General features: G+C 41.6%; 1 protein-coding gene across 1 annotated transcript in view; it reads left to right on the top strand.

Moving 5' to 3' along the window:
- BCR (BCR activator of RhoGEF and GTPase) overlaps positions 1-19,148 on the top strand; it is a 104,700-nt gene that overhangs the window by 42,112 nt on the left and 43,440 nt on the right. Inside the window, 1 exon segment of the mRNA XM_010311868.2 lies at positions 9,477-9,661. Coding sequence (XP_010310170.2) covers positions 9,477-9,661 — 185 coding nt within the window.

Genomic DNA, 19,148 nt, shown 5'->3' with positions numbered 1-19,148 from the left:
AGGTTGAAGATCTAAAACCAGAACAGTATTCTTATCAGGCACATTTACTGTTTTGTTTTGGTGGTGGTGGTTTGTTTTTTTTTTTTTTTTATTAGAGTTTAGTACTCTCTGCTGCCTAGGACTGGTCCTCCCTTCCCTTCTCACAAACTCTTGTTTTAACAGGCACTTTCCTCTCTGCATGGCAGGACTTTTGGTCTGCTCTAGTTAAATACAGGAAATGAAATATATACATTGTGGAGGTTTTTTTGTTAACAGATCATGCTATAGCAATTGGTCCATTTTGTTTCTATTAATTTTCTAGTCTCTTCTACTTCTCTGGAGATTCCTGTTGCCAAACATTGTTTGAAGTGGCTGCAAAACTGAGACAACTGTGAAGAACAAAATAGTAAATAGTATGCAGATCATGGTTGGAATTTTCGTCCATTCGCCTGACAAATGATAGAGCCACACTAGGTATGAGAGAAGCAGCCCCCCCTCCAATATATTTAGTACATGCAGTTTCCTTTTATGTTTTGTTAATAGATTTCTTTTTTAGAAATGAAACCAAGGCTGTAGTTTGAGCACAGCAGTAGTGCTGACCTGAACAGTCACATTTGCTCTATCCCACCTCTGTGCTGTTATGCTGATGCCTTGTGTGGAGATGATCAGTGAAATGGAATAGGGAATTGCTCTGAGTTATAAAATAACACTCTTGCCAGTTATTTTTAGCTTGGCCAGCTCCTACTGTGGTTTGCTGTGCTCCTTGCAAACATGTCTGTTATGGGACAGTGGGACAGATGTGGGCAGGAACCCACAAAGAGAGCGGAGTCTGCTTGAATCCTAAAACTTTAGGTGCCCCTGCTTTTGTTGGGAAATAATCTGACTTACAGGTTCTTCTCCTTACAGCTGTGTGTGGTTCATTGTCATTTACCTGGTTGGGTTTGGTTTAGATTTTTTACCTTATTTTTCATGGAAACCTTTTCTCTATTTCAGTCAGCTTGCAGCTCTGATCCTGTCAGTGCTAAAGCTCCTGGTGCCTTTGGTGCAAAGCCATGTGTACTTATGAATGTATCTGCCTGTCCATGTATTTTTATACTGAAAAAAAGTATTTAAATCTGAATGATTGGGCCTAAAATTTGCTTTTTTGCCTGTTAGACTTGGAGTGAATGAGAACAGCTAAACTTGGTGCACAATTCTGAGTAAGGAATGGAAAAGAAAACTGGAAAGGCATTCCAGTTTGCTCTGGGGTTTACTTTGCCAAGAACATCCAGTGACCTGACTGCCAATGTGAACTGAACATGGAAACCTTTCCAGCCTGCCTGGGAAAACATAGAACAGGAGAGGAATCATAGACATAGACCCTGGATGGAGACAGGCTGACTTTCTGCTCTTTCCAAGGCAGAAGTCTGAGAGGTATTCATCCATGTTATGTGTTGTTACATTGTGCCGCATGACTTAGTTGTAAATATTTAGGAGAAACAGTAAAAAGGGAAAAAAAAAAAAGGCAACAGGAGTTTCACTGTTCTGGGCCCTGGCCTGCCCTCTGAGTTAAATACTCTCACACTCTTCCTTGAATGGATGGTACCTATGTATTTCAGGCCTGACCAGAATTTCTCTGTCTTTACCTGTTGGCAGCATATTTGCAGCCAGTCATGCAGGGAACATACCTCATTCATCTATGTGTGTGTTTACTCACTGATGTTTAGGGCTCTAAGTGATGGTGATTAAACATTTTAAGTGCCTTGGAGGGCATGTAGCAGCCAGTAGGACATAGGTATTGTCAGCCATCATAGAGAAATGTTCAAGTTTTGCCTTCTGCAGTAAGTATGGGTAACTTTCTTTCCTAATGTTAGTTACATACAGCCTGCTTGTAATATATCCTCAAATTTACAAATTGCTGTGGAGATACCCTGTATTTGAAAGGCCACATCCCCTAAACACATAACCTGTTTTCCTCCTAATCACAACTCTTATCATCAGTTGGACTCCTCTGTCTAGTTTGTGGTGTGCTTCCCTCCCAGTATTTCAGTCTGATTGAAACTGATCCAAGTGTCAGAGGTCTTATAGAGATGGGAATTTACACCTCTGCTACTCTTCCCTTGCCGACCTCTGTGGCATGCACTGTGTCGAAGCCTGGCTGAATGTAATGTGTGGATGACAGCTTGGTCTACACTCCTTAGCATGTAGCACTCCGTGGTTGCTAAGCTGGAGTTGCATGAAGCAAAGATAAGCAGTGGGGAAGTTGTGCTGGCTGGCAGAAGAGAAATCTTTGGAATTTGCATGCTACAGCACAGTCTTGGCTGGTAAAAGATGGACTCTCCTGGATCATCAGGTTAGCTTCCTGAATTTTTCTGTCATGATAATGACTCTCCCAGTAGCCTTAGTGTGAGGATGCCCTAGGCTTCCCTGTGGTGGAGAATGGTCTCAGTAGTCTCAGCTTTTGCATTGTGGCTGGATCGTGGAACCTCACTCTGCATGGGTATTAGATCTGTGTGAATGTTAAATCTGTCCCCAGGAAAATGTCAGTCACAGCAAAGTGCAACAGCATGTCTCAGTAACAGACTGCTACAAACAGATCAGACCTGTCCTCTAGCCTCTGCATGAACTCTTCATGGAATAGAGGGGCAGATTAAAGAATTCTGATCTTCTTTTTTAGATGTTTAATGATCTGGGTTTGACACACCTAAAAGATTAAAAGTGGACTGCAGTTAATTCATCTCCTAAAGACTTAAGGGCGCTGTCTGCTACAAGGATAAAGCTCATCTGTGGTAGAGACAGTAGTTTCTTGGAGGCTGGTTAATCTATGGCCTGAGACCCCCTGTGGGAGAGAGGGTGGTGAGAACCACCAGCTGTCTTGCTGTTTCTATATGCAAGGTACGTTGCTTTCTCCTTCCATCTCAAAAATAAGGTGCAGTTCTCAATCTCTACATGCATGCATACATGTGTGCTCACATATGCACCCACAAACACACCCTTATCCTTAAAAGAAAATGAAAGGTTGGGTAAAATTTATGTGCGACAGATACTTGTTTCTGCAGCCACCTAACATGCTGCAGAAAGATGACCTATTACAGTGGGAGAGGGGAGGATGCAAACCTGAAATGGATATGGTGATTTCAGAAAAATCTGCTGAACTTTTGGATTCACAGAACTCCTTTTTTACATTGCTTTTTTAAGTTGCCATTCCAGTGTCCAGATACGTATTTAGAAACCTTCCTTCCCTGGGTACTGTTCCCCTTTCGTCCTATTCCCTAAAGAGTGTTTCATTGCAAATTGTCAACATACAGCACACTTCCAAAGCCCATTTCATGTCTGCCTGCAGAAGGGAAACTGCAGCTTGGCTGCATTGTATGCAACTACTTGTTCAACTCTGCCTTGGTTTTGCGTGCTGATGGGTGTTTCCTGTGGGTGGGCTGTGTTACGTATTTCACTGCAATTCTGCTACTGCAACTCATGCTCCAAGACAGCTTGTTCAGCAGTGGTAAGCAAGATCATCTGTGGACATTTTTCTTCTGTGGCAAATGATGGGGTGCCTTGTAGGAGTCTCCTGGCAGTAATAGTTGGATTCTCTTCATGTGCTTAATGGAGAAATACAGTTTGAGGCCATAGGCAGGCTTGGAGCTAGCTTAGCTTTTGTTACTTTTTACTTTTCTGTTTTCATCTAATACTAAAAAATGAATTTGGAAACTAATGGGATTTTTTTGGTTTTTATTTGAGTGAAGGCTTCAGATTTCACTAAACATCTTTACATGTAGATGTACTGTCTTTGCATAGAGAAGAGATACAGAGCATGAAGGAAAGGGTTTGTTTTGAATCTGTTTAGCATCCTAGCGGAGCTATTTTTTTCATCAATCTGAGAAGAATAAAGCCATAGGGATTTGACATGGCAAACGTATCCATTTTTTTCCTTTTGATTCTTGATCTTTGTTCTGGGACAGGCTCCTGATATACGCAGACAGCATAATTATTGTTCATGGATCTCAGTTTTGTGCAAAAGTGTACAAAGTATTGAGTGCACTATTTTCTGGTTTTGGAGATGATGATTCAGAAGGTGTGGAGGAAGTAAGCAAGATGCTTAGTTTTCCATAGTTTAACTCTTCTAATTTTTAGAAAATGCTGTTGCATTCCCTAGGCAACTGCATTCACAGCCCATCCACACTGATGTACTTCTACATGTACTCAGCACTGGGCCCAAATCCCTGATCCTTCTCCAAGTAGCCTGGCCAGCACTAAGAAATAAAACGACATTATTCTGTATTGTTTATCACCAAGCAAACAGCAGTATGTAAAAGCTGGAGCTAAGGTTGGTAAAGCATATTAGTAACTCAAAGGTTACAAAAAAAAAAAAAAAAAAAAAGCTGTTGCATTCCTGGTAACTTATCCCCAAACCAGCCATGTGTAAATCCCAGGAACTGACTAAGCTTCAACCTGAAGGAAACTCAAGTAGTGTTTTGTAGACGTCTTTCAGTTGCAGTACAAGCTTTTAAGTGTAGCCACCCCTGAACTGCCATGCGTGTATCCCTTCAGTTTGGATTTCTGTGCCATGAACTTGATCAGAGAGCTGATCCATCTTAGAAGGGAAGCATCAAAGCTATTTTTCTTTGAGCTGGCTGAGGTCTTTATCTGGACCGTAGACATCTGTGGGGTTGCAGAACTCAGGGGATAAGAGAGGAAAGGGCCATGCAGTGGTTTACGGCTTGGTGGGGGAAATCTTAAACGCCTATTGCTGCCAAGACAATGCATTGTCAAACTGTGGCCTCACACATTCCCTGGCATAGAAACACACAGTCAGAGGATGCAAACTGCCGTAGCTCTCTTCTGCTCTGCAGCTGCGGGAATGTTTTTGGAGTGAGTATAGACATTACAAACTTGTGCTAGCCTTGGTACCATTTACAATGAAGCCACAGTGATGTGAGGCTTTGGCATGTGGTGCAACTCCCCCTCCCGCCTCAGGATTCTAGGTATTTACTTAGGCAGGTCTGAGCTGCTGTGGCTTCACTGCTGTTTTAGCGGGATTAGCTGGAGCACAGCTAGCTTGGAAGTTTCTCTGCACGCTGCTGCTAAGCCTCTCAAGCAGCTATGGATGTTGTGTTGCTGTGAAAGTATGACACATGCATTTGAACCATTGTGTGGCCCTGGATTAGATGCAGCTAATCTTTCTTTTTACTTAGAAGTTAATTTCTTTTTCCCTTCCTGCTTTCAAGTTAGATCTATGACTTGATTTCATATTCCCAAAGAATGAATGTGGCACCCAGCAGGAAGGGTGTAGGCACCAGGACAAAGGAACAGTGTTGCTGTGTTGTCTCTGAGTGCCAGTGAGTTTGTGATTAACTGTAAATTTGTTAGATTCTTCCTTACCCTCCAGCCAGGTGAAATTTGAGGCAGTGAGGGAGAGGAGCAATTTAGAAGAGGGGAGGAACAGGAAAATAAAGAAAAGGAATATTAAGTTTGAGAAAACCAAAAGAAAATGAAAAGGGGACAGAGATGAGAAAGAGGTGAAAGGATGGAAGCAGTAACTGAAGGGAGGTGGTGGTGGAACAGACTCACAAGCTGAGAGGGCTTGTTTCTGTAAGTCACAGGTGCTGCTCTTCTGTATGGGATGGGATTTCTTACAGGTTACCCAAAGAGGAGTAGAAAGGGGGCCTTTCTCTAGCTTTGATGGCTCAGTTACTGATGGCTCAGACACTTGCTGACCCTAAAAGGAGAATAAGAACCCTCTTAATGTTCACTCTACCCGAGACACTGGCTAAGAAACCAAGTGCTGTAATTTACACCTCAGGTTGTACCAGGGCAGGTTTAGATTGGATATTAGGAAAAATTTCTTCACCAACAGGGTTATCAAGCACTGGAACAGGCTGCCCAGGGAAGCGGTTGAGTCACCATCCCTGGAGGTATTTAAAAGATGTGTAGATGTGGCACTTAAAGACATGGTTTAATGGTGGACTTGGCAGTGTTAGGTTTACAGTTGGACTGTATGATCTTAAAGGTCTTTTCAAACCTAAATGATTCTATGATTCTTGCTCAGGCCCAGTTGCTCTCTCCACTTGCCATCTACAATAGCAGCACCCAGAGCAGCGGAAAGTGTCTGTGCAGGTGAGCTCCTGGCTCTAATCTCTTTGCTGTAGCCTTTTTGCTCCCAGGTGGAGCCTGAACAGCCTGTGCAGCATTGTCATGGGTTTAGGAGCTCTGAATAACCTAGTTTCCCTAGCAACAGCGGTCTCTTTAATCATAGAGATACAACTCTACCTCTGTTATTAGTGTTAAGACTTGCTAGTGTATCTGGCTACCGTAATATTTTGCTTCTATTGGAAAAAATAGTAGAATAAAAGCAGGAAGATCCTTCTGCCTTGGCGATAATTAAAATCTCCACAGGTAGATTTCAGTGCTGTATGCAACAATAATAGAAAGAAGAAGGATTATAACTACTTCTAAGCTTTTTAATGTGTGAAGGATCCCTGGAGGATACAGAAATAAAGTTTTGAATTCTGTGTGGAGCTTTCTATGCACAGATCTCACGGCAGTCTGTGACACTGATAGATTGACACTCTTCATTCCTTGTTGAGATGTGTTATATTCATTTTTATGCATAGGGAGACAAGGTGATTCAAAGGTAGACTGAATCTCATTGCAAAGCTAGGAATACATCTCCTCTTCTGAGACCAAGTCCTCCACCTGCCCTTTCCTTCAGTTTCAGATAAAGGTTTCCCTGTGCAGTAGGAGATAGAGCGTGTTATGGAAGGTAGAAGTGTGAAGCCTGCTTTTTAGCAGGAGAAAGTGAGGAAAGTGAAAATACTGTGATTCACTGCGAGCCTTTCTGCTAATATATTTTAGTCTGCATTCACTCCCCCATTAACAGAAGTGGATCAAACTATAAAATTTGAAAGTGAGCATTGGGGATGAAAGAAATATTCCTGCCTTGATTTCTGCACAGCAACATGGTCTTGTTACTGCACGGGTGCAGGAGAAACTGGTTTGGATAAAAGTAGTTTGAAGAAACTTCTGAAGGAAAAAGAACTCTTGCTTGATCAAAGGCTCAAAGCCTACATAAGTGCCCAGTACTAATGTTGCTCCTTGGATAATGCCTGTGTCAAATGATCAGTACTATCTTGCAGGCTTCTTGGGTTAGAAAGTTGCATAAGGGACGGCTGAATGGAAAACAGGTATCTGCACTCCTCCACTGAAGTTACGTGGTCTTAGGGGTTTCTTATTTTCTGTGGCACAAATAGTGCAGAGGTGCAAGGAGACACCCATTTTCCTTCCTATTTATAACTCTGGTTTCTGGGGTCAAAACAGTCCCTTAACATTCCGGCCAAACAGAAGGCCATTCATCTTGCGTGTGAGGAGGGTATTTTTACTTTTTCTTTTCAGTGTTTCCTTGCATGTTTGGGTAGTGCAAGGTGGGGGCCATGCTGTCTTCTCATCCACATTCTTTTAGCCAAAGAGTTTTTGAAAATTCTGGCATGAGATTTGTTTGGTTTGCAGGTGTTGTAGACATTATCCAACTTTGGGATATCTAAAAGTTTCTTTTGTTTGTGACTGAGCATCCTTATTTCAGCAACTCCCTTTCAAGCTTCTGTTTACCAAATCAACTTAATAGGGTGTTTTCGAAGTGGTTGGGGAGCTCTGGAAACCTCTAACATCTAGACAAAAGTCCCTTCCAGAGAACATGTACCACCTTCCCCCCCCCCCCCCCTTTTTTTTTTCTCCTTTCTCAATTCCTGTGGTCTCACACAACCTAATAAGTCTTTTGAAGAGCTCTGAGAACTTGAGCACAAGGTAATACCATAAGCGGGTGGGTGACATAAAACTCATTGTGCTTGTTAAAATAATATTGCCATGGTCCTTCAGCAGGCTAAAGGCCTCATATACAGCTGTTATTTAGCTGGGTGGTATTTGAGACAGAGGCTCACTTCTACAGTGAGTTTATTGTTGGATTTTCAGTATATTGTTTGTGTAAATTCCCTGGACCAGCTCTCGCTCCTGAATAAGCCACATGGATCAAGTTTTATTCTGTTCCACACAAAGTTCACATCCTTTACTGGAATGAGTCATGCTTTAACTGAGTTTACTGTGAGGGAGGAAAGTGGGCTTTAAAATGTTACTCCTCCACCTTGCCTTAGTGATGTATAACAGGATTATTAGTATGCTTGGCAGCTGCTGTTATTATTTTCACAGAACCTGGATATTTGTGAAAACAAGTAAAAATTGGTTCTACTTGTGTTCAAGTGTGAATTTAATGCATAATTTTAAACTTATAAGACAAAAAAACTATTCTTCTTTTTTGTGGCTTTGTCTTCCATAAGGCTCGCCTGCTACTGTGGTTTTTTTTCAGTTTTGCGAGAAGAGTGCCATTTTGTGACTAGTAACTGAAAGAGGAGCAGGAGCTCTGCTGTTTTGTGTTCAGTGGCCCATGCGTGGCTGTTACTGCTACACACAGGACACTGCTCGGCATTGACAGGTGAAAGCGCTTCACAGCCTCATGTAACTCATATGTAAGGTTGTCTCCAGCTTCTCTCAAGCAAGATGCAGTGCCACTGTGCAGAAAGCAAATTTTAGTCCTCTGTGAATATTTCTTTGTGCAGCGAGATAAAAGACCTTTTAACCTTGGGTAAAGGGAGCTGCTCAGTGTGTGTCCTTAATATAGATTTTTGCAGAAACAGGTTCTGTATGCAGCTACAAAAGATACCAGAACCAATTTTAGTACTCACCTTTCCTGCAGAAGTTCATCTCATGCAATAATGATTAATTTGACTCTTCATACCACCATCCCTTTTTTTTTGTTTGGGTTTTTTTTGTTTGTTTTTGTTTTGTTTGTTGGTTTCTTTTGGGTTCTTTTGGTGGGTGTATGGGGGAAGGGGTCAGGGTGGTGGTTTGTTCATTTATTTAAGGAGTTAGTCTCACAATTGAGGAGGAGGGGCAGCCAATAGAAGAGGACCTCTTAGGATTTTTTTTTTTTTCTGGCAGTAGGCTGGTTCACTTGACATGTAAGACCTTTCTTTCCTAGTCCTCTTGTTCCTGAGAAGTCTGGAAAGAGTTATATTTCTCCCCTGAGCTATGTATTATCTATGATTGCTAAACTGGCAGGGGCATCATCTGTTCTTGTTCTACAGAAAAAACAAGGTCTGTTACCCTAACACACTACATTCCTAAACCCAGACTGCATAACTATGGAGCCTGCAAGAGGATTTATTTTGATGCTAATGCTTTTGAAGGAAAACTTGAGGGAAGGGAAGGAGCTGTAACTAAATGAACCCCAATTTTAGATATTAGAAAGGACTTTACATTTTAGGTCTTAGAATGAGTGAAGTGAATGTTGGGTGACAACACGAGTTTAATTAAATTTATGCCTCCACTCGTTCTATATTTAACTATCACTGACTCTGGGTTTACTGGTAAGTAATCATAATAGCTGGGAGGCACGCACCACCTTGGTTGACCAGCCTGTCTCCTGTCCAGCTTGACTCTGACCAGACAGACTTTTTTCCTGTGTTTTACAGATGCTTCATTCAGTGGCACACCACCTAGCTATGCGTATGATGCAGACCGTGCTGAAGAACAGAGGCGACATCATGATATGATGCCCTATATTGATGACTCACCATCATCCTCACCCCATCTCAGTTCCAAGAGTCGGGGCAGCCGAGACACCCTATCTTCAGGGTCTCTGGAATCAACAAAATCAGTGAGTCTTTTCCTGCCTTTTTGGAGTGAGCAAAGCCTTGTAGGTTTGCAAGGGGTAGACTGCTTTAACAGAGAGTAAAGACAGGGACTACAACACTGAAGGAGAGGTTACTTGACATAATATAGCAGTGCCTGATTGATATTGTCTATTTAAAGCTAAATTGAGGCTTAGCTGATGCTAAGCCTAAACGTTAGGGATGAGTGTCATGTGTATGATTTTTTTTTTTTTAGCCTCAGTTTTTCACCCTTTGTGAATTTTAGTAGAGAGAATTGTGGATTAATTGCTGCTGAGAGGGTCTTAATGCCAAATATTTTGGAAAGGAGACTCTGGAACAAAACATCCTACATTATGATGTTCATAGATCTATGCGTATGAGTTGTCATTGGCTTTCACAAGGAAAATAAGAATTATTTACAGGTAGGTTAAAGGCTTTGATAAAGTATCTAGAATGTAAGATCTATTTCCTTCACCCTGCGAAAATGGAATAAGAGGAATTAAAACTGCCAGTTCTGAAATATGGTGACTTTGGTTGGGAAATGGCCACTTCTTACAATGAATTTGACTGTTCACTAAATAGCTATCTATATAATCAATTATGATAGATAAAAAGTTCATCAGGGACCAGCTAGTCTGACCTGTGGTTTGATGTGGACGTTCAGGCTATCTTGCTTTATTTTTGCTTCAGATTCAATAGCATGGCTAAAGCTTGGAACTTCAGGAGAATTTCTGTTTGTTTTTATAGTAGTCTTGGTAGAGAGCCTGCTGCTTGCCTTGGTAAATAACTATTGACTCTGCTGTCTTCACAGTCAAAAATGTCTTAGTTTCAGCTTGAATTAATCAGTTTGACTTTCATCTTTATTTCTCTTTATCATTTTGCTTCCTAGATTGTACAGCACTTCGATCCCAAGTTGCTGTTTCCATGAATATCTTTGTCATCTGCAAACTTTTGGTTTCCCTGGGTCGTTCATAAAAATGCTTAATAGCACAAAGACAACTATCACTTCCTTTCTACTATATTTCTAAGAAAGTGTAGCCAAACCACCTTGAATTCTCACATTGTAAATGACATGGTCATTTAAGTGGTTTAACTTATGTGTTGGCTTTACATTGTTCTGTCCTATTAAGATGTCATGTGAGAAGATGGTTATTTTACAGATATCAGTGTACATGTAAATCAACGCCATCACCTTTATCAGACAGTTTTATTTATCTTGCATCAAAACGATTTCAAGAGTCTGACAAATTCCACAAACCATTGCTACTTAGCATTCATTATATACATCCTTCTGTCACTCTTTATTGGTTAGTGCCGTATCGTATGCTTCCTTACTTTTCTAGAATGAATGTTAGATTAAGAAGCCTACTTGAGATAGTGTTCTTGTTGTTTCTTAGTTGCCAGCTGGGGCAAAACCATGACAAAATGCATTGTCAAGATCTCTTAAAGCATTATCAAGTACGTATATTGTTGATGTTTGCTTAATTTTATTTGACTATAAAGTATGGAATCTAGTTAGCTGCTTATGCTTTAGTCTGTTAATTCTGAGATGCTTATTTATCTCTCAAGATGAGAATTCTTGTCATATGTAAGAGGCTTTTGAATGAAGAAATGATCATTAGTAAATTCAAAAGCTCCAAGAATGTTTTAGTATTGGCTTGAGATTTCCAGGTTATATTTCTCAGGATGAAGGAAAAATGCGATGTGACTACACATGGCTGAGAGTTATCTTCAAAGAACCAGTTGTCATAGTGCCTGTGACTGGAGGCCTGGAAGGGACACTGCCTAATATTTAATCTTGTTCTTTATTTGTTTGAATATTGCCTCATAAGCATATAACAATAGTTAATTTCAAAGTTACCTTAATGCTAGAAGGATGCCTTTTTAAAAATAATTTAAAATAAATGGCTGCTTTCTTTTCTCTGACTATAAAAAGATGTTTAAGAGATGTCCTGATACAGATTAGACTTTTAATCGTGAACTTCAACCGCTTCAGTTGATCCTGTCTGTAAGTAGTTCACAAATAACAATGCCACTCAGACATCAGTAACAAAATTGACAAACACACTGTGCTGAGCCAAGCACATAAAATGTGTTGGACCAGAAATACCAGGATGTATGTCTTTTCTATTTTCTTTTTTCACTACATTTGATTAGCAGAAAATACTTTTCTTTTACATGTGTTTGCTTTTATAGTTGTTTTCACTTCTTTCTTAGGTGCCTGCAGTTACTTCTTAAAACTTTAGATTATCTTTATTACTAGAGTCTAGATATCAACGGTTAACTGTATGTAACAACACAACACATGCACTATGTACACTACTTTGACAAAATACTAAGATTGTGAAATCATTCAGAAGTTAAGAAATTACTATCGTTATCCAGCCTTGCCTTGTGCCTATAGCCTTGTCTTGAATCTTTATGATAACTCTCAATCACGCAATCATGTCCTATTTTTTCTATGGGGCTCCTGCGTTGCTCAGTGTATAGCACGAATGATACTTGCTGGATTCAATATTTTATCTCTAGAGCTATGTGTACATCTTATTTACAGGACACTCTGCAAACTCTGAGTACAAAAGTACTCATTTCCTTTTGGCATGACCATTAATTCCAAATACAGTTGGAATGCTACACAGGTCTTAATTATCCTTGCAATGTTCCTGTGAGATAAGAGGATGGTATGTTCACTAACCACAGGTAATCAAGGCAGGCAGAATATAGAAAAAGCGTCTGCTAATTTTGGGTGCTTAATGCGAGATGCATAATTTTCTGCAAAACCGACTTCTGACTTTTAATGCAGTTTTCTTCACATATAACGTAAAATCCCTTTAGTTTCACTTGCAACCAAGAGTTAACACTCCGGTCGGGCACCCAAAAAATGGAAAACATTGCAATCAATGGTTTTTATTATTTTATTTTTTAAAATGTAATTCTAAGTAACTCGCTTAGCATCACATAGTAGCATTCTGGTGTGATGTTCATCTGCCTTATCCATGAGACTAGCCTTCCTCTTGGAGACTGGGTTGTTGCTATCTGGATGTTGAGGGCATTTTGCTTTGACTTACTTTGTGGTCTTTCTCTGGGCTTTGCATTTTTCTACCAAGTGTTTGACTAAGTCCTTCCATCTTCTTACAGCAGCTATAGCCTTTGATTGGGTAGTGCGTCAGGGTTCCACCTGGTCTGCCCAGCCACCACAGAGAACATGCAGAGTGGCAAAACCAGTGTCTTTTTCCAAAAGACCATGAAGGGATACCTCCTTGTGGAGGGGCTTCATGTTGTTCCCTCAGTGTGTAGGGTGACCAACTCCCAGCACCTCGTGGTCTGTGTTCCAGGAAGTGAGGGCCATGACTGGCCCTTGCTTCCAGAAGGTTTGTGGTGTTCTACACCTTGTCGTTTGGGATCTGTTTTCCAATCCCCCCTACCACTTGCATCATATAAGCAGACTAAAAGACGCTGGCTGGTCTGCCTCCAAACTGTACCACTTCAGCCACCTCTTACGTATTCGTAGTCCATCTGCTATGTGTCCATTGCACAAACATCTGTTGCTATCCAAGGAGAGTGACAAGAGGTGCACCAGCATTAGTTTTGTTTGTGACCCAGAGAGAACATAATCAATGTGGGCGTTTGTAGTGTGGATCTCAGCATCCCCGATTCTTCATTTTTGTGGTAAGGATGTCTTAACAAATGTTTGCATTGAGCAAACTAGGTTGTACCCCCTCTTCTGGCTCTTCCAGAATCTCATGCTGACCTCCTGACGCATGTCCTGGCATAAAGCCCAATGCTTTTGCCAAACTTTGACTGTTGCTCTGAAGCAAGCCTACAAAGGAAAAAGGAAAAAGGAGAAATGGGTTCCACAGATACTTATTTGTTTATTTAACTTGAGAAGTGATTTAATTTTCCTGAACCTTGCTTTCTGTAACAGTTGAACTGTTGTGATTGAACTTTCCAAAAATTCTGGAAACCTGTCTTGGAAAGCATCAGCCCAAATGTTTGCCAAGTAAGACAGTGCTGGTAGCTTCAAAAGATGTCAGACAGTATTTGTAACAGGTAGTGATAATTCACTCCCAGAAAGAGAGAGAATGTGTCTGTCTTCCCCATACAGATAGGGTGAGAAGTGGAGAAGATACCTAAATAGAGTTAGAGGAGGACAGAGAGAGAGCTTGCTACAGGATTCTTGGGCCACCGGAAAGTGTTGGGACAACTGGAAAAGTTAGTGACTGACACCCTTCGCTAGAGAAGAGTTACTGACAAGAATTTTGGAGTGAGTAGCTTGCAGCTTGGAGGCTAAAGAGACTGAGAGGATGGGAAGCTTCAGTCAATGTGATCCTGTTGCGGCCACTCACATGGGGAGAGATCACAGCGATGGGAAGAGCAGCGATAAGAAAGGCCTTTCAAGATCTGCTCAGTGACAAAGCCAGGCTCAAAGATGTGTGGGGCTCTGTGGAGGTGGGTGCAGGCCAGCCAGTGGAAAGACAAGGGTGGTTCCACCCCTCGAGGAAATGAGGGGAGTCACTTTTCTAGAGTTTAGAAGATGAGTGCTTTGCCAAAATAGATCTCTCCAATTTTTGTATATATCACGCCTAGGGAAGCAGGAGTGCTAAAGCTGAGTGACTAACTCCTACCTTCTGTTCTGTTTGGAGGGGAAGTTGGCTGATACTTGGAGATTTCCAGGTAGAATTTTATCATCTTCCCTTTTCTGCTGTGGAGTCCACGATTGGCACAGCATTGGCAGTTATTGCTGGTCCTCAGACCAGATTCTTTTGTTCTCGATATCTGCCAGCTATGCAGAAAGCCGAGCTGCAGCAGAGCAGGTCGTAGGCTTTTCTCCTAGCTTGGTCCCAAGGGAGTCCAAAAAAGTTGACCTCTGAAGCTACATCAGTAAATGGGATTATTGTTCTGCTTGATACTGCTGTTGCTAGCTTGTCCTTCCGTCTCCAGCACATCCACATCCTTCTGCTTTCTTCCACTCAGTGTTTGGTTCGGGTTTGTTTTGTTTCATTGTCACTTTCCCCTCACCACCCCCAACAGATGCAACTTTTCCTTTTTCTTCTCCAACTCTGCTGCTTAAGGGCTGTGCCTGGATGTACAGCCCTTCCTGAGGAGAGCTGGCACACCAGTACTGATGTTATAAATAATGTTGTCCTCTCTCCCTGCATGGAGCATGATTGGCTTGATTACAGAATTTGCCCTGTTTAATATCAGCAAGACAATGAGACACCTCCAGCCTGTTTAGCAGAAGCTTTCAAAGATATTTACACTTTAAAAACTGAAATGAATAGTTTTTCTCTTTTGTAGGCTGTCAGCTTCTCTATGAGATTCTGAGCTGTCCTTACAGGAAACCTTTCCTTTGAACGCATTCGTTGCACAGCATATGAACACGCTGTACCAAAGGAAGGTCTGAGCGTTAAAGTGCCTTTTATACGCCCACTTTGAATCACTGATTCTCTTTACAGACCTGTGCTGGCAGCAACCACTTTGCAGAATCTTATGTGTTGTGGTTTCTAGACTCTTAATCTGCGTTCTTTTAACATTTGCAAGAAAACAATTACTGCTGATAATTTAAACAACATCCAGAAAGCCCTGAGCTCTTTAAAGAGAGTCAGGAAGAGCTGAATCTGTCTAATCCTTGGAGCTGGTGAATTTCAGGCTTGCAGTAATTGAATACAACGTGCAATGCCAACCTGGTTAGTAAACTAAAGTACTTAGGCTGACAAGCTGTAAACACATTCAAAACAGCCACGGCTCAGGGCCAGCGTATGCACGCTCTCTAATATCTTCAGTGCTTCTAACCACTCTGAATGGCCTTGGTTCAGGTCGCAAGGTTGTACTTATGACTGTGACTCAATCTTTTGGTTTTTGAGTCTTTGGAATAGCAAGAAGCACCACCCAGTTGAGAGAAAAACACCAGAACCTTATAGGCATGAGATACTTATGAAACTTCCTTTATACTGCTTTTCTACCTTCCTCTTTGTTTTCTTTTTTTTTTTTTTTTTTTTAATGTAGTTCATAAGGAGTGAGAGCAGAGCCCTGATTTCTTGCTTGCTTGTTCGGAACTGGCTGGGTGTTGGGTCCTCACAGCTCCCATGGCAGACAGACAGGAATGTTCTGGCTGCGGCCCTGTGATACTCTTCTAAGATAGATTTATTCTGAAATGGGTAGGTAAAGAGGCAGCCAAAAGATGGAAAGGCAATGGAGGAAGGCTAGAAATGGATGCTGGCATCAAAGAGGTAGAGACAGGGTCAGAACATTAAATACTAGTTAGACTTTTACAAGTAAAAAACAGGCTAACCAAGCTAGGCAGGAAGCATGGGATGGACTGCTGACCACCTGGCACTCCCTTCTGAGTGGTTAGAGTTTGCCAATACAGGCTGCTCCCACATCCTGCTGGGAACATCCCATCTGCACTTTGGTTAATAGGTGTATTTTCCCCTACCTAATGTGGTCTGGTAGATGTGGTACCAGCTCCTCCCCTTGCCACAAGCAGCTCAAAGATTTCTGAATGCTTCCTCCTTTCCAGAGTAGGGGAAAGGAGTCCTCAGCCTTGGCAGGTCTCCCTGAACTGGTGGGGAGCTTGATACCTATACTTAGGATGTTCCCTCTCTTAACTGCCCTTCTGCCTGGATTGCAGAAACAGAGCAGTCAGTGAGGCTGTTGTGGTCACAGCATTGCTCTTTGTTTCCCTTTTTTGTCAGATATGGGCAAAGCAGAAAATGCCCTTGGCACTGGGTGCATTACATCTTGGCGTGCTGCAAAGGGAGAGTGGAAGGACAGTCTTGCAGTATCTCTGCAAGCTAATTGCTCTGTCTTGTTTTGGGTGAGCAGGTGAGCCTGTTCCCAATTCTGTGAGTAATGTTGTAATACCAAATAATAAACTTGCTCCTCTTCTTCCTGATGTTGGCACCAGCTCCCAGTGAATTTCTCAGTCCTGGAGTAAGTTTCATAACAAGTGTGACTTAGAAAGCACCCTGAGGCTGAAGAAGCTCAGCGGCTGTTTTCCAGACATTCATGTAGCAGCAAGGGCTTCTGCTCAGTGCAGCCCCGGATGACATTGTCAGAAAAGGCCTCCCTCAGCAGGAAACTCATGTCAGGGCACTGGCTCTCAGGAAGAAATACAGAGTGGCAGCACAATGCAGACAGCAGCACCATGGTGTCGTATTGATCCCTGACACAGCAGGAACAGCAGGAGATCATCTTTTCACATATGAGGAAACTATGTAAATTTGAGGTACTGTATTGGAAACCTTGTAATGTGCTATGTGATTGTTGGATAAACTCCCCTGAGGGTTTCTTCAGCAACGGCTGCACGGTAGCTTACAGCAGCCAAGCCCTGCCCTGTCTGGCTGCATCTGAGGCTAGAGTTTTGCAAGCATCATGTTTGGAAAATGCTTCTATTAAAAAGGGTTAGGACAATACAGTAGACTTTGCAAAGTGACCTCGTGGTAATGGCCAGGAAGGAAAGCCTCTAGTGTGTCCTGGGAGATGTTTGTCTCTCTGAAAGCACATCTCTTTTAAAGAGAGGAAGTTAACATTCAGGCAGAAAATGCTGTCTCTGTCAGCTGATGGTGCCCAGCAAGAACTGGCTTGTTAATTAAAGCTTTTATTTGTGAAGAGGAAAACTGTTCTCGGTGCTATAAGGAAAACTGTTATGTCACTGTCGTGATGGGGAAGTCTGAATCATTTAAATAACTTGTCATTGTGTGCTGCTCTTTACAGATGTTACAAACATACGCAGCTGGTTTTTAAATCCTCACATCCTCCAAGAGAACCTGCTAAAGATAATTATAGTGCTGTGTCAATATTGACCAGTTACCTCATCCTCAGCAGTGGGGACTTTGGAGCACTGTTAGTTTTTCTCAATGCTTCTTTGTGAAGCTGCATTTTTCTTTTGTAAGTGTTGTAACAAATCTTTGGAAACCAAGAGGTATTGTGTTTTTCTTGCACTGGGGCTGCTGGGAGCTTCACGCAGACAGCTACATCCCTGCTCCTTCTGATGAAGGCAATCTTTGTTAAACAACTTGGGGCTGTCTGTCTTGATTGCATGTATGTACCATGCCTTACAAAATGGTCCATGAGGTGGACATCCGGGTGCTACTGGTACAAAAATCATAAGGAATGATCTTAATGTTGTTGCACATTTCTGACTGAACTGTAACAGGTAGTCACACGGGTGCTCTGTAGATGCACAGAATCTGCTGCAGCATTCATTTTACCATGTAGTTTGTCACTGGCGTTTTTCTGAAATCTTCTGAACATGACTGCTGAATTACAAATTCCTAGCTGCTTTGAGATGCTCTTTCAAGATTTTAAAAGGCTCTATGGTTCTTGCTGAACCTCACTGAAGGGTGGGATAAAAAGGCAACTTCTTCTTTCCGTGTAGTACCTGATGTGTGTGTAAATTTTACTCATTTGCTTAGAACAGCTTCTGTCTGCCACTTTTATTTAAGAGGTGATGGCGGTATTTGACACCTCACAAATTTTTTATAAAGTAGTTGCTGCAAGGTCTCTTAGCCTGGAAAACATCTTGTGAAATTTAATGAAGGCATTTAAAAATCAGGATGGTTATTGATGAGACTGAATCCAGAAATATATGGGAGTGTGAGGATCCATTTCTTTCTTCATGTGGTGCGTAGGCTCAAAGTCACACTCAGAATGTGATAGTTACTGTAAGCTTACCTGTAGCCGAGATACCATCTCTTCATAATGAACCTCATATATGCATCTGCAAGGTTCAAAGCATAGGACCCTAAACTAAATGGAGCTTTTTTTGTCAGCTATAGAAGAGCTTTATGTTCAGCCAATCCCCCTGCTGCTGAAATCAATAGCTGAAGATTCTTCTGTATATTAACAGGAGTAGGATGGAGCCCCAAACAACCTACCCAGAGCCCTTGAAAAGTGTCTGCCCTTTCAGATCCAACTACTGATTCTATTCTCAGAGACATTTAACAACATAGGTTACAAGAATTGTACAAAGCCATTTCTGTGAATGACAAAAATAAAAAGAGCTGGAAGTAAGATTCTGTAAGGGGGGGTGTGTGTGTGTGTGAGGTGTTTCTCATTATTTATAACCTTCATTGTTCAGCCACATTTTCTTCAGAGTTTATGGAATTATTCAATTTCACTTTATCAGCTTAAACATTTTTCAGGTAACAGCTTTGAGAGGAAGGATAGTTGAAGTTCAGCAGAGGGGATTACTGCTTATCTTCATGCTTGATATTAGTCTTCCCTTGATGTGTGCATTTGCCCATGAATGTATTTTTTTTTTCCCCCTCTCTTTCTTGAGTTGTTTTGGTTAAGAACTCCTTCATGGAATCCCAATAAGAAAATCAGCATGTGTGTTCCAAGCAGTGCTGATTATTCCATCCTCTAACTAAAAATAGACATTGTGCAAGCTGGCACTGAAAAATAATTTAGTGAATAGTAGAGAGTGGGAGAAAGAACAGCCATCTTAACAGCAATGTCAGGCTGTAACCGCTGTATATTCATGTGCAT

This window comes from Balearica regulorum, chromosome 17 (genome assembly GCF_011004875.1).
Source record: "Balearica regulorum gibbericeps isolate bBalReg1 chromosome 17, bBalReg1.pri, whole genome shotgun sequence".
Classification (NCBI taxonomy): Eukaryota; Metazoa; Chordata; class Aves; order Gruiformes; family Gruidae; genus Balearica; species Balearica regulorum.
This window is presented reverse-complemented; position numbering and strand designations above follow the sequence as displayed.